This window comes from Gadus morhua, chromosome 6 (assembly GCF_902167405.1).
Source record: "Gadus morhua chromosome 6, gadMor3.0, whole genome shotgun sequence".
Lineage (NCBI taxonomy): Eukaryota > Metazoa > Chordata > Actinopteri > Gadiformes > Gadidae > Gadus > Gadus morhua.
Genome location: NC_044053.1, coordinates 25,817,490 through 25,835,670, shown reverse-complemented (window position 1 = coordinate 25,835,670; position 18,181 = coordinate 25,817,490). Strand labels below are relative to the sequence as shown.

The following is an 18,181-nucleotide window of genomic DNA, read 5'->3' as shown; positions in this document are numbered from 1 at the left end:
CGGGACAAAATAGTTCCGCCCATAATCTCCTAAACCAATGAAAGTCGCCGGCAGGAATGCATTTCTCAAATTAGACTGGGACCCAACGCGTGCCAGCCATGGACCTATATAGATCGCAGCGTACTCTTTGCGTGGGATAGGTTCCTTTCTGGAGAGGTGAAGAGGGCGACCTACTGAACGGATGTGGGTATCCTACATTATGTTAAATGAAATGGCTTAGTTCAAGTGAATTCCCCAAAGTATTGCATTAACATGCCGCAAATGTTCCCAATGGATAAGCATGAGTACCACAGCCTATCTATCTGGTGATCGCGTAGCGAATTGTCATTTTACCTGTGTAAACCAGCGCTTAAAACATATTTTCGAATCATTTGGGCGATGGGGGGGGGGGGATTCAAACTATTTTTTTAAGTCACAATTATATAGTACTTACCTTTGCCCTTATCAGATAAAGATTATTGGTGGCCAAGTGCCTCACTTTAGCGTCCTTCACCCATTCAGCCACAGCATATTGGTAGGCATCAGTGCTCTTGAACGCTTTCAAGATATCTCCACTGTATGGGGAGGGGTTGTGGTCTAAATAAATATATATGTCATGAAGATTGATTTGAGGCAAGCATACTAAAGGACTAAAAAAAAACTAGGGATAACAAATAAGGATTGGAGCCTAAAATCGATAATATCTCTGTCTCTCCCTAAAGGCCTGATTCCACCGGAGGCGTACGCGCCGCGGGGCGCTATCTTTCCGTCCAATTCTATTTTTGCCGCGAGCCGCTGCTAAACCGCGTCAATTTCGACAGAGCAGGTCGAGCCGGGCAGGAAGTGAAAAGTAAAAGCCATAGAGCATCCGGTCAATTTTCAAAATAAAACACAATACTCAGCTCATGTAACTTTACATCAACATTATTACGTCATGACCGGTGGCACCAGGTCAGCAGTCAATCAATCAAAGGGTCTCAGAGGGTCGGCAACATGGACGACGAGAGACTCAGGCCCCGTCCACACGAAGCCGAAACGGGCGAAACCGTTTCGGTTTCGATCTATCCGGTTTCGGAGTATCTCCGTAAAGACGGAGTCAAGCGAAACCGGGTAGTTGTGTAGAAACTCTGTAGAACACATGCCAGGCCAATAAGGGGCGCTGCTTCTGCTACAGAAATCCAGAAGAAAATTAAATAAGAAGAAGAGGCGAGCATGCGCATAAAGGCTGCCCCCGAACCACTAACAACACAAACAAACAGTCAGTCAAGAGTCTCAATAAATAATGGCTTAGCAACCCAACAAGGGACATGATCTGCTGCAGAACGATTACAAGCCTGTAGTCCGCCATCATCTTTTTTGTTGTGAGTTCTGTGACTCCGCGGGCTTAACAGTCAGTAGCCGCGTTTACATGGACACATCTATGGCGCATAGATTTCTATGCGGCATAGTAAATGGTCATGTATACGCCTCATTCGGAATACAATTATCTGTTCGGCATAGATTCTATGCCGAATAGAAGAGGTGGTGTAGTCCGTTTTAAATCGCCATGTATACACTTATTCCGCATAGATTGGGGTTTAACTTAGTGCAGCCGCAGTAGTTCGCAATTGGTCCACTGAGCTCCGTCGGTACTTTTAAGCACACCGAACTTCACCGCTGTCAAGGAAAGTTGATTTATTGCCTGATTCACGTCTTTGTTATCACTCCGTAAAAGTAGTCCGGTAAGCGTGTCCGGTTGCTAAGCGACGGGACACATGGGTGTTTATTAATGACGTGTTCGCGTATCGTAGTGTCCGCGCGCGTCCGAGGTAACTGTAAATGAGTAGGCTACTACTGGTACTTTTGCAGGCTGAACGTTAAAATACTTCTTAACTTCGAGAGATGGCAGCTGCAGTAGTTCGCAATTGGACCTTCGAGGATTCCTGTTCACTAAATTCCCGCAAGACCACTCTCTCCCACCAGTCTTGGCTGCGGACTCGCCTCCAAATTCCTCTCGTTTGCGGCGGAGCTTAGGGTAAATATAAAGATCTGACGAGAAATTGACGTTGCTGCGCTGTCGTCCTCCTTCTTAATTGAAGGAGCAGGCAGAGAAAAGCTCTCTCCTGCTGTGCTTTCATTAAAATCAAATTTAAAATCCCTGATAGTGATAAGACATCCATTATGTCGCCGCCGGTCCAGAGATTTTTCAGGTGTGCCCGAGAGACAGAACGGACACTTTTGTTACTGCCATGTATACAGTACATTCGGAACACATTTTAGGAACAGATCTATGGCGCATAGAAATCTATGCGGATCTATACTTCTGAAACCTCCGAGGGCGGTTTCAGAAGTATACGGTTTCGGTCAGCGGTTTCACCGGCTTCGTGTGGACGGAAGGCCGAACCGTACAAGACCTTTGCGGTTTCGCCATGAAATCGGCTTCGTGTGGACGGGGCCTCATTGTCGAAGTTCAGCAACATGAAGTCATTTATGTACCAAATAGATAGATAGATAGATAGATAGATACTTTATTAATCCCGGGGGAAATTCAAGTCAAATTCAATTCAACTCAAATCATCATTTTTATGAGGAAAATGTCAGAAAGGACAAAGCGTGGCATTTAATTGCAATAGTTTTGGGAGTGGAAGGTGAGTACATTAGGTCTAGGATTATCGCGTGATCTCGTGATCTCGCGTGAATACGGCTGGCTCGCAAGGCAGCGCTACGCTGCCGTTACGCGCCCGGTAGGAATGGACGCAGGGCAGAGGACGCAGCCGTTCCGCGGCGCAGCCATTCCGCAGCGCAGCCGTTCCGCGGCGCATACGCGTCCAGTGGAATCCCGGTGTAACATTCAGATGAGCGGTGTGGGCGGCCATACTTGGCGAGATCGGTCGTGCAAATGGCGGCGTTCTAGAAAAAGTGACGTAGATGAACCGTATGAATAGAGCAGGGAGCGTGACGTCACATACGCTGTCGTCCTCCTTCTTAATTGGAGGAGCAGGCAGAGAAAAGCTCTCTCCTGCTGTGCTTTCATTAAAATCTAATTTAAAATCCCCGATAGTGATAAGACATCCATTATGTCGCCGCCGGTCCAGAGATGTGTCAGGTGTGCGCGAGAGACAGAACGGACACTTTTGTTACTGCCATGTATACAGTACATTCGGAACACATTTTAGGAACAGATCTATGCCGCATAGAAATCTATGCGGATCAGATGTGCCATGTAAACGCGGCTATTGGCTAGAGGGTCGAGGGGTGGGGCAATGACGTCATGGTTTACGGTTTCAGTCGGTTTCAGGCGTCCACACGAATCCAAAACGAAACCGGGTAGATTTGAAACCACCTCCGAGGGTGGTTTCAGAAGTATACGGTTTCGGTCAGCGGTTTCACCGGCTTCGTGTGGACGGAAGGCCGAACCGTACAAGACCTTTGCGGTTTCGCCATGAAATCGGCTTCGTGTGGACGGGGCCTCATTGTCGAAGTTCAGCAACATGAAGTCATTTATGTACCAAATAGATAGATAGATAGATAGATAGATAGATAGATAGATAGATAGATAGATAGATAGATAGATAGATAGATAGATAGATAGATAGATAGATAGATAGATAGATAGATACTTTATTAATCCCGGGGGAAATTCAAGTCAAATTCAATTCAAGTCAAATCATCATTTGTATAAGGAAAATGTCAGAAAGGACAAAGCGTGGCATTTAATTGCAATAGTTTTGGGAGTGGAAGGTGAGTACATTAGGTCTAGGATTATCGCGTGATCTCGTGATCTCGCGTGAATACGGCTGGCTCGCAAGGCAGCGCTACGCTGCCGTTACCGATGAGCGGTGTGGGCGGCCATACTTGGTGAGATCGGTCGTGCAAATGGCGGCGTTCTAGAAAACGTGACGTAGATGAACCGTATGAATAGAGCAGGGAGCGTGACGTCACATACGAGAGTCGAGACGTATAGTCTTTCTCATTGTTTTTTTCTCTACAGCCTAACTGAAGAATTGCACAATAAACGGTCAAACTCTTTACCTGAAAAATTATCATTTGTACCCACACAAAACATGTGTAATCCAAGGCATTTAATGACTTGGTTCAGAAAATAATACATTTTTTTCCATTGACTCCCATTCAAATTTTCCTCGCCCAGAGGTCCCATGAGTGGTCTACTGGAAGGGGCGTATTAAGAGCTCTATTGGTCAATTGTGAGTGTATAGGGGGATTATTTGTTTATCGTCATGTTGACCTTTTGCCATCACGCAGAATGATGGCAAAAGGAAAATTTGTTCAACCAGTGGCCATGGTTATCTCTGTGTGGTTAATTTGCAGTTGCGGTGTTAATTAGAGATTTTGTCAGCTTCCTGTTACATTAAACTGTGATCAGAAAACACGGTTATATGCTATAGACCCTTTAGTGGTGTAAAGGCTGGGACGAATTTCAAATTATAAATATGTACACTTTTTATGTTGAAAGCACAGCGTCACGATTCCCATGGAATCGAATGGCGTGGTGATTATTCTTCCAAACGTGAGCTGGTAAATTGTGAAAAATGAATTAAACTGAAATCAGACAACACGGCTATATGCTATAGACCCTAGAGTATCTGTGGTATAAAGGCTGGGACAAATTTCTAATTATAAACATGTACACTTTATGTTGAAAGCATAGCGTCGCGATTCACATTGAAAACGCGGTGATTATTCTTCAAAACAAGAGCTGGTAAATTGTGAAAAATGAATTAAACTGTAATCAGACAATGCAGTTATATGCTATAGACCTAGAGTATCAGGTATAAAGGCTGGGATGAATTTTGAATTATAAATATGTACAATCCATAATGTTTGCTCTCTGGCTCATAGCTCAGCGGACTAGGATACTTTCCGTTGCCAAGTCGTAGCAACAGTCCGTCCTATTTATGTGAAAAACGTTATATTTGTAATACGCATGAAAATATAAATGAATGATCTTAATTTATTTTCTTTGTCAAGTGACCATGGTATAAGCAGGATAATGCCCTTTGAGGTATCAAAAACATGTTTGATCGATCGTAATTAAAGGGGACTTTTTAAGGGAGACAAACTCAAATAGAGTATACATCTAATAAGCATGCAATACGAATAAGAAAAAAAAAAATTAAGTATTTGAATTGTTTTATTATGTTGGCAAGCAAGAAGAATAAATGGGATAATCAGTCAAAAGGGTTTGTGCAACCAACCGCACAACAAGACATTTGCTGCTCTTGTCGCTCTCGTCTCTTTCTGCAAACGATATGCGCGTAGACTGATAATCCCTCTATTGATTTTCCCAATCGAGTGATGGAGGTGGTTTTGGAGGGGTTTGATTGGTCAATGCGAGGAGAGGCGTATCGATCCGTAAAACGGTAAAGCCGTTTTGAACAGTAGGCTACCAGCCATCATGGACGTTTTATGAGAGGTAAATGGTAAATGGACTACATTTATACAACACCTTTCTAACAAGTGGCCACTCAAAGCGCTTTACAATTATTGCTTAACATTCACCATTTCACGTACACATGAACACACCAACGGCGGAGTCAACCACGTAGTGCGACAGCCAGCTCGTCGGGAGCAGTCAGGGTGAGGTGTCTTGCTCAGGGACACCTCGATACTAAGGAGCCGGGGATCTAACCAGCAACTTTCCGGTTTGCCAGCCAACCCGCTCTACCTCCTGAGCCACATGCCGCCCCTAGAAGTAACCATCATGGATGTTTAATAAGAGCCATGCCATGGCCCTGAGCCCCGTCCGCCTCTACCTCCAGACCCCCGCGGTAACCCGGGTCTACGTGACCGCCTGCGTCCTGACCACAGCGGCCGTGGTAAGCACCCCATACCTTGGACAGGTGATGTAGGCCGGGGATCATGCGTAGGTGCTGTGCTTAATAGTAGGCCTGATGTCGATTAACTGTGTGTTCTGATGAAGGCTTCTTATTAATGGTGAACCACAGGTGTCCATGGAGATTAAGTTGTGTTTTAAAGCTGTATGTTATTGTCGCGTATTAAACGTTCATATCATGAGAGATTCGTTTTTTGTAGTAGCCGAGTCAGAATCAGAATCAGATTCAGGAGTAGTTTTATCACATCTTATTGTACGAGTAGGCCTACACAAGAGTACAATTCTTAGGCTGGGTTCCTCAACAGCCAGATAGAACTAACAATACAAGAGAAAGTAAATAAAGATAAGTACAAACACAAATATGTAAAACTACGTGGCAGCATAGATCATTAAAATAAACAATAATAATAAAATAAACCAAGTAATAATTAAAGAAACTAGGACAGTGGTAATAAGTAATGAGGTGTGGCAAAGTGTAGTGTAAAGTGTTCAAGTGGTAGTGTTACCATCCACGGTTATGGTCTATGTAAGCTATTATTGACGGTGGTATTGTGGGTGTTTGTTTTGTTTTGCAGCAACTTGGTCTGATCACTCCTCTCCAGCTCGCCTTCAACCCTCAGCTGGTCTTCAGGGAGTGGCAGGTATACAGGAACACAGAACAACCTGGTGGATCAGCCTCCATTTGGACTGATCCTCCTCTCAGACCCCCTCTCTCTCTGTCTCTTATCTTTCAGATCTGGCGTCTGATAACAAACTTCTTGTTCTTCGGCTCTCTCAGCTTTGGCTTCTTGATCAACATCATCTTTCTGTATCTTATTCCCCCCCCCCCCCCCTGTTTCTAGTAACTTAATCAATGACTGAATGATTAAGGTACCGGGAGAACTCAGTTTAGATGATATATTGTAGACTGTGGGCTTGTGGTACCATATACCGGGGCCTTAGGGTACAAATACAGGGGGCTTATGGTGCCAAATGAAAGGATTGTGGTTCTGATCGGTTGGGCGTGTGGTTCCATACGTATGGATTGTGTTTCGATACAGGTCACTTGTGGTTCCACAACTAAAGCTTGTGGTTTCCATAGCTAAGGATTGTGGTTCCATAGCTAAGGATTGTGGTTCCATCAGTAAGGATTGTGGTTCCATAACTAAGGATTATGGATCCATACGTAAGGACTTAGTTCCATACAGGAACGGTATGAAAGTGTTTGTGTTCCTTGACGATTCCCAAGGTTCCGGTACTGCCGCCTGCTGGAAGAAGGCTGCTTCAGGCGCCGGACGGCTGACTTCGTCTTCCTCTTTCTGTTTGGCGGAGTCCTAATGACCGTATCCTTTCGTGTGAAGTATTGTAAAAGCCTTAAAGCCAGCAGCTGGGAATTTAGGGGAGCTGGGGGGGATTAGCTGTGATATACTGTGATGGGGTTGTTCTGACATGCCGTCTGGCCGTGCGAGCCAGACGGCAAGGAGGTAGATCTGTCCTTTATGTGACGCAGGCCTGCGAAGGTCAATGCTGAGTTTAATGAGTGTGTTTGAAGCGGTCTTAGGTTTCATGTGTCGTTGATCTGTTAGTCTGTTGTAATTATCTGGTAATCAGTCTCATTTAATGCAAGTCACATGTTCTCCGTGTTAAGGACAGTTTCTCTGGACCCTTTTCCACATGAAATAACCAGTATTACTTTATGTATTACATTATTATTGTATGTATTACATGCGAATTACATTAATGATTGATCTCCGATTAAATAAGTTAAAGTTTGTTTTGGCACTGGAATTCATCCACCTACCCTGGGGAAGATAATCACTACTGGTCAGATATTTATTTACTTGATTTTTTGTATTTACTTGGAAGGTTCCAATGGAGTGTTTATTGTATCCTACCAGGGGTCAGGTGTGTCTGGTGTATTGAGCCTTCAGAGGCCAGGTGGGTTCAGTGTATTGTATGATCCTTCAGAGGTCAGGTGGGTTGCTGCAATATATATGATCCTTCAGAGGTCATGTGTGTGTATTGTATTAACCGTGCATGGGTCAGGTGTGACGGTGTACAGAGGTCAGGTGTGTTCAGTGTATTCTATTAACCCTCCAGAGCTCAGGTACTGGGCAGTTTTGGTGTATTGTATTAAGCCTAAGAGGTCAGCTATGTTTGATGTACGGATGTCAGGTGTGTTTGGTGTATTGCATTAACCTTCCAGATGTGTGTTCGTAGTATCATATTAACCTTTCAGAGCTCAGTTATGTGTATTGTATTAACCTTCCAGAGCTCAGGTAATGGGTGTGTTCACGGACCAGGTCTTTCTGGGCCAGTCCTTCCCCTCCATGCTGGTCTACGTGTGGAGCCGGCGGAACCCGCTCCTGAAGATCCACTTCCTGGGCTTCCTGTCCTTCCACGCCCGCTTCCTGCCCTGGGGGCTGGTTGCATTTTCACTTATGCTCGGCAACTCAATCGTCGTTGATGTTCTCGGTACACAAGCTTTACCTCAATATTCCCAGCCGTTTTACTGGAATAGTACAATGTTTAATCTGAATTTTTTAAGGAATCCTTATGTGGTAAATCTTCAGAAACAAAGTTATGTGGTAGCAATGGTTTTGTGGTAACAGTTTTGTGGTAACGGTTTTGTGGTAAAGGTTTTATGGTAACTGTTTTAGGGTAACGGTTTTAGGGTAAAGGTTTTAGGGCAACGGTTCGGTGTTGGTCCCCGGGGTTTCTGTGAAGGTCTTGTGTTAATGGTTTTCATGTGTTGTCGTCCCCAGGGATTATGGTGGGTCAAACATACTTCTATCTGGAGGATGTCCTACCAAACCAGCCGGGTGGATGGAAGCTCCTCCGGACGCCACATATCCTGTAAGTCCCCCTATCTGCTGGGTCGATTCATCCTGTTAGGATGTGGTCAGTTGTAACTTCTAGTACATAAAAGTAAAAGTCCTCCGTCAGAAGTAAAGAGACAGTACAGCTGCCCGGGTTGAGATGAAACCTACATTTACATACAGTATTTCAATAACATGCCACAATCTACTAACTACCGCATTAGACACTTCAGTATTAAAGTGGCTCGCTCAAAGATATCCCTTTTTGTTAAATTTGCTGCTTTGGCAATAAGCGGGCAGGTCCCAACGGTGTCGCCACAGACACCCACTTCATAATATTCCTACTCCAAATACAAGGTTTTTCATCAGAATTTTGTGAGGCGATAGTGACTTAACATAAAAAAAATTTACATGCAAATCCACAACATTAGCACTGAGTACTATTTTTGTTTATGAATGTGGGGTTAAGAAATGTACCTGGAATAAAGGATGAGAGACTGTCATTTCTTTCAGACGGTGTGTGTTGGATCACCAGGAGGGGGAGCCATTAATGCTGCGCTAGAGCTACGCTAGAAGTTCGCAGCACTAAAGCTACAGTCCCTGGGCTCATGGACAGAGTGGGTCCACCCTCAAGTCCGACCAGCCTCTTTCCTTCAGTCCCACACATTAACAGAATAGCCTTACTGAATCAAGCTTCCTTGTGCTCCGATGGGACGGAAATAGACCGGCCAAATAACTGGTATCTTATGGAAGTACTCCAAGAAGCATTGGAGGAGAGCGTCCACCAAATAGCTTAGGATGATATGAATATTATCCATATTTATTTATGTCTCAAATTATGCAAAAACGGTGAAGCATGAAGGTGAAACCTCTGCAAATGACATTTAATATCTAAAAACCTTTAAACCATCTATTAAAACATTAGATATCTTTATAGCAGAAATAAAGCATTATACATTTAACAGTCATCAGTGGCCAACTAGGACCATGACTAAATGTTTTAAAGGACGAGGTCTGAAAGGTTTCAGCCTAGCGCTGGAATCTGTGCCAGGTCTGCACTTTCCCTGTTGCCTTTGTGGAGATCACAGAATAGAAAGTGCTGAGAGAGATAACCCACCTGCGACCTCATGGCTGCAAACCATCTGACCGTGGACTCAAAGACCATCACAATCATTATCATTCAATCAACACATTCATGTACCAGATATTGCATGAACCGTGACATTTGTCAGTTTTCTGAAGTGACTACTGTAAGATTAAAGAACCATATTTCAAACAACAAACCTGGGCTGGATTCTTTGATATTTGACGAGATACAAGATGAATCATGTATACATATGATATAGGATGTATAGATATAAACAGACAAACTGAGATTGTTTACTTTTATTTTGTAAGAATTATTAAATTGTACAAAAAGACAACTAAAACAACAGCATATATTATCTGTGATTGGGCGGTGCGGAGACAACAGTCATTGGCTGAGGGGCAGGGAGGGATGGTGCTGTCAACTAGCAGGGAATTTGAAAATTAAATAAAACACGCAGATCAACATGACAACCTGATTTGGGCCAGCGAGCAGAAGGAATGTCTCGATTGCCGCCAACATTTGAGGCCTCGTACCGTCAGCTAGCTGCGAGCTAGCCAGCACTGGCTTTTGGGGGAGGAGGGGCTACCAGGCAGGGGCGGTGTTGGCCAGCCGTCTCATTCGCCTGCAAAACAAAACAAGCATCAGGTCACAACACTGAATCAGTCTTCAGCGGCTGCCATCTTTTCCTGAACTGAAGCCTCTTCCAGAATTCCCATATTCTCCCAGAATTTCCATAGTCTCCCAGTCCCCCAGAAATCCTATATTCTCCAAGAACCAGTTTGAATTTCAATATTCTCTCAGAATGTCACAGAATTATTACAATTACAATTAGGGCATTTAACAGACGCTTTTATCCAAAGCGATCGGTTAATACACACATTGACAGACCGACGGCAGAGACAACCATGCAAGGCGACAGCCAGCTCGTCAGGAGCAGTTAGGGTTAAGTGTCTTGCTCAGGGACGCATCAACACTCAGCTAGGAGGAAGTGGGGATTGAACTAGCAACCTTTCGGTTACAAGACAACTGTTCTACCTCCTGAGCTAAGCCGACCCACGGACATCATTCCAGCAAACAAATTTTCTCCCAGAGCCCCCCCAGAATTACCATAACCTCCCATTATGCCCACTCCCTGGTATTCAGGAAGGAGCAGAACCATGCTGGTCCTGTTAGCCAAGAAACTGTTGCTGGGAGGGGAGCCCTGCTCCCTAACAGGTCCTCACCTGGTGTTCCTGTCCTGGTCTCTGATCTTCTTCTCCATCTCGGCGTCGGTCAGGGTCTCCAGCAGGGGGCACCACTGGTCAGCCTCCCCTGTGTTCCTGATGGCGATCTCCACCGTGGGCAGCGGGTTCTCACTGCACAACACATAATCACACCTTCACTGAATCTGTCCTATAGCAGTCTTTCCTTTGTCAGTAATTCCTCTGTCCATCTGTCCTCTGTCAAAGTCTGCCCTCTATCAGTCTAGTACAGTCTTTATCACAGGCTGTTCTTTATCCCCATGTTTCCTTCATCTCAATCTGTCTTCCGGTCACGACAGCACAGGCCAAGCAGTGAGACCAGATTAATGTATTTTTGTTTTTCTGCAGGTCATGAACTCATCAGAGCCAAAAGTGATCGGTTCTCAGGCGTTTAGAGTAGCAAACACCAGATGTTGAGGTTTTAGCATTCCAGCTCTGACCTCCAACACACAAAACTCTGGAGGGAGGGGTGTGTGTGTGTGTGTGTGTGTGTGTGTGTGTGTGTGTGTGTGTGTGTGTGTGTGTGTGTGTGTGTGTGTGTGTGTGTGTGTGTGTGTGTGTGTGTGTGTGTGTGTGTGTGTGTGTGTTCTAAATTCCGCACCAATTTTCAAATATTGCTCCATCCATCCAGCCAAACTGTTTCTAGTAATTATACAGCATGGGCCTATTGTCCTCAGGTTGTCATTGAGAGGAATAAGGAGAAATGTCAAGCTTGTTTCCTTCCTTCCTATTTACTTCTGAACATGGAATGTATGGTTATGCAAGGAATAATTATTTTATTTAGAAAGTCAAGCTAAGATGCCTAGTGTTTCCACAAAAAGAAACAAGAATAAATTAACACACCGGGGGACATCTAAACGCTGCATTTTCAATTTGTTGCAATACTTTCACTGCAATACTCCATAGTGGAAAAAAAGTACCATGGAAACCAAAACCGTTTTTCCGTTTTAGAGAAAACAGGGCATAAAAACGGTTGTTTTTTACTCCCCAAAACCCTTGTGTACACGTTAACACGAAATGGAAGTATGAACGCGTGCAGAACTGCAAAGAACGATTTTGTCTCTCTGCATCACAATGTGGATTACTAAAATAAATCATACATTTATGATTTCATAAATATTATCATAAATATATGGTATGTTAAGCCCTTTGAGACTGATTATTGGTGATTGTGGTAATAAAATGTAATGAAAATTGAATTGGATCTTCGCAAACATATCGTACATAGAACTGTTCATCTTTTTTGCACTGCATAGCGTATAGAGCAGTCATAATCAAGTAGCGTCCCGCGGGCCTTTTGTGGCCCGCGGGGTGTCTATTAATGGCCCTCGAGCTGTTTTGAAAAGTTTTTTTAATTATAAAAAAAAAAATTAAAAAAAAAAATCGTGCTGGGCGCTTATTTTGAAACCGCGCGCCGCGATCTCAATACGAGGCTGGGGGTTGCAACGATAAACAGATAGCACTCCAGCCCACAGACCGCTCCAGCCCTCCCAAACTCGAGGCAGACAGTCCATCCCAGCAGCAGTCAAGGCCGATTTAGGGTCGTTTTAGACGCAGAGACGTAAGCACGTAATTTACACAAGGGACTTGTTTTAGACAAGTTTTGATTTACGGTTCCTTTAAGGTTCCTTAAGGATTGCGCGTGTTGCAAGGGGATTCTCCGCCAGAACAGTAGGGGGAGCAACGAACGAATCTGTGGGCGTGGAAGTGGAAATCGCTGGCTTGTTTATATTTATAATTATCATAATTCGTTCTTGTGTTTTCTTCTTCTCCTTCTTCAAAATTCTTCATTCGCTTCTGTCACAGCCTTTTAAAAATGGCGCTATTATGCTGTAAAACCGGAAATGTGAGACTCCTGAAAGGATGTGGTTAGCTGGCCAATCACAGTCTTTGCGAGCTGCGTAGGGCCGTAGTGTTTTAGTCGCATAGTCAGGAATTTTGGCCGACGCACTTAAGCACGTAAGGGGGGATATTTTACCTCGCAAGGGGGGGTTATGTATCTTACGTGCTTACGCGTTACGTCTAAAACAGAGCATATATCGGCCTCAGTCACACGTATACCGACCGGCCCCTTGAGTCACTGAAAAAAAAAATTGTGGCCCCTCATCATTTCTACTTGAGTACCCCTGGTATAGAGTGTGTACCTGAAGGCGTAGGTCCTCTGGTGCCAGCTGAGCTGTCCCCTGATGCTGTAGGCGATGGTGGTGACAAACTCCCCCCCAAGGCCCAGCTCCGAGCACAGCTTCAGGGCAAACTTCTCCGGGGAATTGTCCCTCTCAGACATGTCCCACTCAAACTGATCCACCAGAGAAATGTTCCCCACGTGGATGTTGAGCTGACGGGGGCACAGGGACAGTCCTTGATCACGGTCGGTCCTTCATCACAGCTAGAGAGGTCGGTTATCACAGCTACAGGGCTTTGTCAATGCTAGTTCATCATAACAGTTGTTCTGTCTTATAATTAAAGCCACTGTAGTTCATCACAGTTACAGCCTGTCCTCGATCATAGATCCAGCCCGTTCCTTAACACAGTTACAGTCATTTATCAAAGCTACAGTAGTTAATCACAGTTAATTTCTCACCTCTATCACAGCTGAAGTCTTTGCTTCATCACAGCTACAGGCTGTACTTCATCATTACAGCTACGGTTTGTGCTTTATTACATCTCTATCAAAGCTTCAGTCCTTTGTCCCAGCGGATGAGTCCTGATCTAGCGGTGGTCTCACCTTGATGATGACCCTCTGGTCGCTCTGCTCCTCCAGCAGGCTGTCCGTAGGGTAGGACTCCATCTGCTGGCGGATGGCTGAGGCGATGGCCGGCACGAAGGCCAGGGGGTTGAGGTCCAGGTCGTCACACAGGATCTCCGCAAACATCTCCGGAGTCATCAGCTTCTCTGAAGTACAACCAACAGAGTGAGTGACTTTGATGATTTTGGTGATATAGTGGTGACGGTGTTATGATGATGGCAGTGATGCGGTGATGTTGGTGTTATAGTGGTGGCAGTGTTGTGGTGAGGTTGGTGTTATGCTGGTTGTGTGGTGGTGACTGGTGACGGTGTTATCGTGGTGCCATTGTTGTGGTGATGTGGGCGTTGTGATGGTGGCCTGGTGGTGACGGTGTTATCGTGGTGCCAGTGTTGTGGTGATGTGGGCGTTGTGATGGTGGCCTGGTGGTGACGGTGTTATCGTGGTGCCAGTGTTGTGGTGATGTGGGTGTTGTGATGGTGGCCTGGTGGTGACGGTGTTATCGTGGTGCCAGTGTTGTGGTGATGTGGGTGTTGTGATGGTGGCCTGGTGGTGACGGTGTTATCTTGGTGCCAGTGTTGTGGTGATGTGGGTGTTTGTGATGATGGCCTGGTGGTGACGGTGTTATCGTGGTGCCAGTGTTGTGGTGATGTGGGTGTTGTGATGGTGGCCTGGTGGTGAAGGTGTTTTAGTGCTGTCAGTGTTGTGGTGGTGATGGTGTTATCGTGGTAGCCGTGTTGTGGTGATGTGAGCATTATGCTGGTGGCATGGTGGTGATGGTGTAATACTGGTGGCCGTGTGGTGGTGATGGTCTTATAGTGGTGAGGGTGTTCTGGCTGTGATTTACCGTTCATGTTCCAGGTGAAGGCGTCTCTGAGTTTCTGGCCCTCGATCTCCATGTCGAGACGGATGGGAACCAGGACCTCGGCCTGGGTGGCATTCTCATGGATCACAGCGGGGTCGTGGTCGTCGAAGCTGGACACCCGCCAGGAGAGATAGACGTTATTCATGGCAGGGGATGGAACTCACAATATAGGCTCCCCAAGACAACGAAATGCATTTTTCTTTTGGTTTATTCAACACGGCTCTACTATAAGGCCAAGTAAGAAGTCACGTGGGGACATTGAAACTTTCATTCACATTTAGGGGATTTTGCCCCCTGCGTGGTTTCTGTCAACCACGCAGGGCGACAACCAGCTCGTCAGAAGCAGACAGGGTGAGGTGCCTTGCTCAGGGAAACCAACACTCGGCTAGGAGGAGCCGGGGATCGAACTTGCAGCCTTCCGGTTACCAGTCAAGCCACTCTACCTCTTGAGCTACTGCTGCCTTCCCTATCAACTCACTTCACCGATTAGGCCGGCACAAAAAAACACGAACACCTCCAGTGTTCTTGGTTCGGCACAAGCACATACAACATGAGGGGTTGGACCCACCATGAGCACGTGTTGTTCTCAACTTTAACATAAACCCTGTTCTCATGGTAGAATTGTTTCTCGACCATTAATCAATTATTGAACAAATATCAACACATTCTATTCTGATTGAGTTCAGCACGCTGTGTGAGTCCCTGTAGTACCAGAGGGGGAAGGTCCTCTTCTTGTCACGGCCCAGCCGGCTGCGGTTGATGGTGGTGGAACAGGGGACGGCGTCCAGATGGTGGGAGCTGTTGGGGAGGGTGGGGACCCACTGGCTGTTCCTCTTGCCCTTCTGCTCCCTAGAACACAGGTAGAACACAGGTAGTCGGTAGGGAAAGGACCATATAAGGTAGGTGCTTTGCCAAAAAAGGTAGAGGAAGACCCATGTAAGGTAGTGTCCTACCTAAGGTATGCTGGAGGTTCTGTGCTGATAGATATAGCTTTGTACTTCTCATCGTTTCCTTCAAAGATCTCTTCTACTTCAGACGCCTTCAACAGAGTGACGCTGGTGGCCAATGACGTGTAGCCGTGATCTGAGCAAAAAGAACACCAGAAAACACAAACATTGACATGGACGGCCATTAGATGACAGACAATGATGACAGCCATCACTGATGAGAGCCATCACTGATGACAGGCGTTTCACTGACCATGTGATGATTCAACTATCTTCTTCCGTTCCTCAACCGATGCTAGTTTCCTCCATAAGGATGGGTACCTCTTGTAGAGGGAACCCCGGAACATGCGGAGGTAGTTCCCCACCTACAAGGACACATAAAACACAGCTAGGACATTTTATCACGTCAACCAATTGTTATACGAGAAGCTTAACTCATATCAGAGACCGCTATATTAGACGAACGAATTGAGTTAATTTAATAGCAAGAATAATGGATACGTCCACATCATACTTTATATTCCAAACGGAGAGCATTGGTATTATCTCGAAGTTCAAACTCAAACGCAGAAAAAATGAATGAGTCGCAGCCACCGTAGATGAGTTATTAGCTGGTGGGCTAGCGGACGCCACGGCTTCCGGTGCTAAAACCATATTCTCACAACAACATCAACCTTTTAACCATAGATATGTGTAAAACACGAACCTCTGACCCGATCATATAGAAATCTCCATCATCCTCGAGTTGAAATTTGACAGGTTTCTGTCCAAAGGTCTTGCTAAGCGCCATGGCGAAATGCAACAACAAAGCCTGGAGTTTGTGCGCATGCGCAAATTCATTTTCGTCTCCCCTTGAGATGACGTTTGTCACAATCATTTTATTTATTTATATTATTATTATTTATTTATTTTTATTAAGTGTACACTCTTTATAGGTCCATGGTCCTACATAATCGATTCCTAACCCCCGGTGCCCGGACCGGAGCAAGTCCGTGGACCCGTTAGAACTATTAGCATTGACAGAAAGGGCAAAAGAAAATTGATTAGGCCTACTGGTATTTTTAAATATATATATTAAAAAGAAAATGAAAATATATGCATGTATACATATATTTTATATAACTTGATATAACTTAGGCTATACGAGTCATGTTATTTCCTCCAACAAATATACTCCATATTTGCAGTGGAGAATATAATTCATACAATTAGCCTTTGTATAGCCACCTAGTTGCATCTAAACCAAATGTAAAATGCAGTGGCTTTGCACTGCTTTTGTGTTTATTGAAGTCTCAGGTGACTTTTCTTGTGTTTTTCTTATAAAATAATAATAATTTTATATTATTGCAATATCAAAAGGAGCCTGAGACTCAAACACTTCATTGATGTTGCTTTAATTGTTGTGAATATGACACATAAACCCTCTTAATAAACAGCCACATCCTTTATTTAAAAATGACCACCTTAAAGTGAAGGCATTAAATTGACTATCGGTCCTCAATTTTTTGTTATGAATATGCCTGTCCTTGGAACAAAAGGTAGGGAACCCCTGTTCTACATGGTACTCAGAGCTACCAACTCTCAGACATTAAGCGTGAGACTAAAGCGAATTACTTTCTTCAAAAAACATTTGTTTTTTACGCAGCTTTTCATTTAGCTTATTATTTAAATGTACATACCGGTGTTACACCGAATTCTGCGACCCACCGAAAAGTTTGACCCCAGGGGGCGCTGTTGCATATTTTCTGCAATATACACGAATTTGAAGCGTACAGGCATGACAAAAACATGCATAAAATATAAGATCTCCCCCCAACCAATTACCTTTTTATTAAATGTGCTTAAAATGTGATTGATTTGATTAGCATTTTACAGACCCATACAATGGATAGGGCGTTTAGTACGGTCCTTCACCGTTGCGTCTTTACCCATAAAAAGCTACAGTCAGTGTTAAATTACGCTGATTTACCTTTGAGCATTTCCTATCATAGGCTGCCGTGTAAAATGCTGTTTAGAAATTACGTAGGCCTATGTTAGCATCAAGAAAAGAAAGATCCACTGGTGGGGGGAGATCGAGCAAGGTACGTTTTATTACTCTGTTTTCTGGGAATAATTGACACAAGCAGAAACCAAAAACCAGCCGTTTTTTCGTTTTTTCGTTTTGTCCAAAAAAACGAAAATCAAAATTTAAGTTTGTTTATTCGTTTTTTGGTTCTTCTTACCAAAACGAGTTTACCACTCAATATCTGGTTTCCGCCGGTGGGCGGGTCCTCTTGTTGGCTAGCGTGCTTCATTTCCCTGTGCTCTTCATAATAAAAGTTCTTCCGTTTGATAATGTCGACAAAAATATTACTGTATTATAGACACTAGCAGACACAGAGGACCACACCACCCACAGTCAAGACTGACACGGCTTCAAATAACAATAATAGTATTCATAATCATTTGAAAATGAGAACTTATGAAGTTATGATGACTTCAGTGCAGTTGATGTTTAGCCACAGTTAATACATGCAGAGCAGACCTGCGATCGCTGGCTGCTGATTTCCTCACAGCCTGAGAGCTATGAGGAATAGGCCTACAAGTGATCACAACACATTACTGACAGCTGAAAATTGCGCATTTGTTGACCTTTATCCATTTAAAGTAAACAAATTATTTTTTCTTGTTGAAAGATATTTTATA

At 44.4% G+C, this 18,181-nt stretch overlaps 2 protein-coding genes across 3 annotated transcripts; one reads left to right on the top strand and one right to left on the bottom strand.

Annotated features, from left to right (window-relative positions):
* Nucleotides 1-5,176: 5,176 nt before the first annotated feature.
* Nucleotides 5,177-9,893, top strand: LOC115545738 (derlin-2). Of its 2 annotated transcripts, XM_030359159.1 has the most exons (7): nt 5,191-5,795; nt 6,388-6,453; nt 6,547-6,620; nt 7,041-7,134; nt 8,071-8,266; nt 8,557-8,647; nt 9,124-9,893. In XM_030359159.1, exons 1-7 carry the CDS (start codon nt 5,685-5,687, stop codon nt 9,170-9,172), a joined length of 681 nt encoding a protein of 226 aa, XP_030215019.1. In that variant the 5' UTR covers nt 5,191-5,684; the 3' UTR covers nt 9,173-9,893. The 2 variants fall into 2 exon arrangements, with proteins under 2 accessions (XP_030215020.1, XP_030215019.1); XM_030359160.1 differs by lacking the exon at nt 9,124-9,893 and having other exon boundaries at nt 5,177-5,795; nt 8,557-8,651.
* Nucleotides 9,894-9,981: 88 nt separating this feature from the next.
* On the bottom strand, nt 9,982-16,351 carry smarcb1a (SWI/SNF related BAF chromatin remodeling complex subunit B1a). Its single transcript, XM_030359157.1, has 9 exons — nt 16,203-16,351; nt 15,750-15,861; nt 15,503-15,632; nt 15,261-15,398; nt 14,532-14,659; nt 13,667-13,833; nt 13,086-13,276; nt 10,924-11,055; nt 9,982-10,322 (listed from the first exon to the last, which is right to left on the bottom strand). Exons 1-9 carry the CDS (start codon nt 16,284-16,286, stop codon nt 10,283-10,285), a joined length of 1,122 nt encoding a protein of 373 aa, XP_030215017.1. The 5' UTR covers nt 16,287-16,351; the 3' UTR covers nt 9,982-10,282.
* Nucleotides 16,352-18,181: the final 1,830 nt, after the last annotated feature.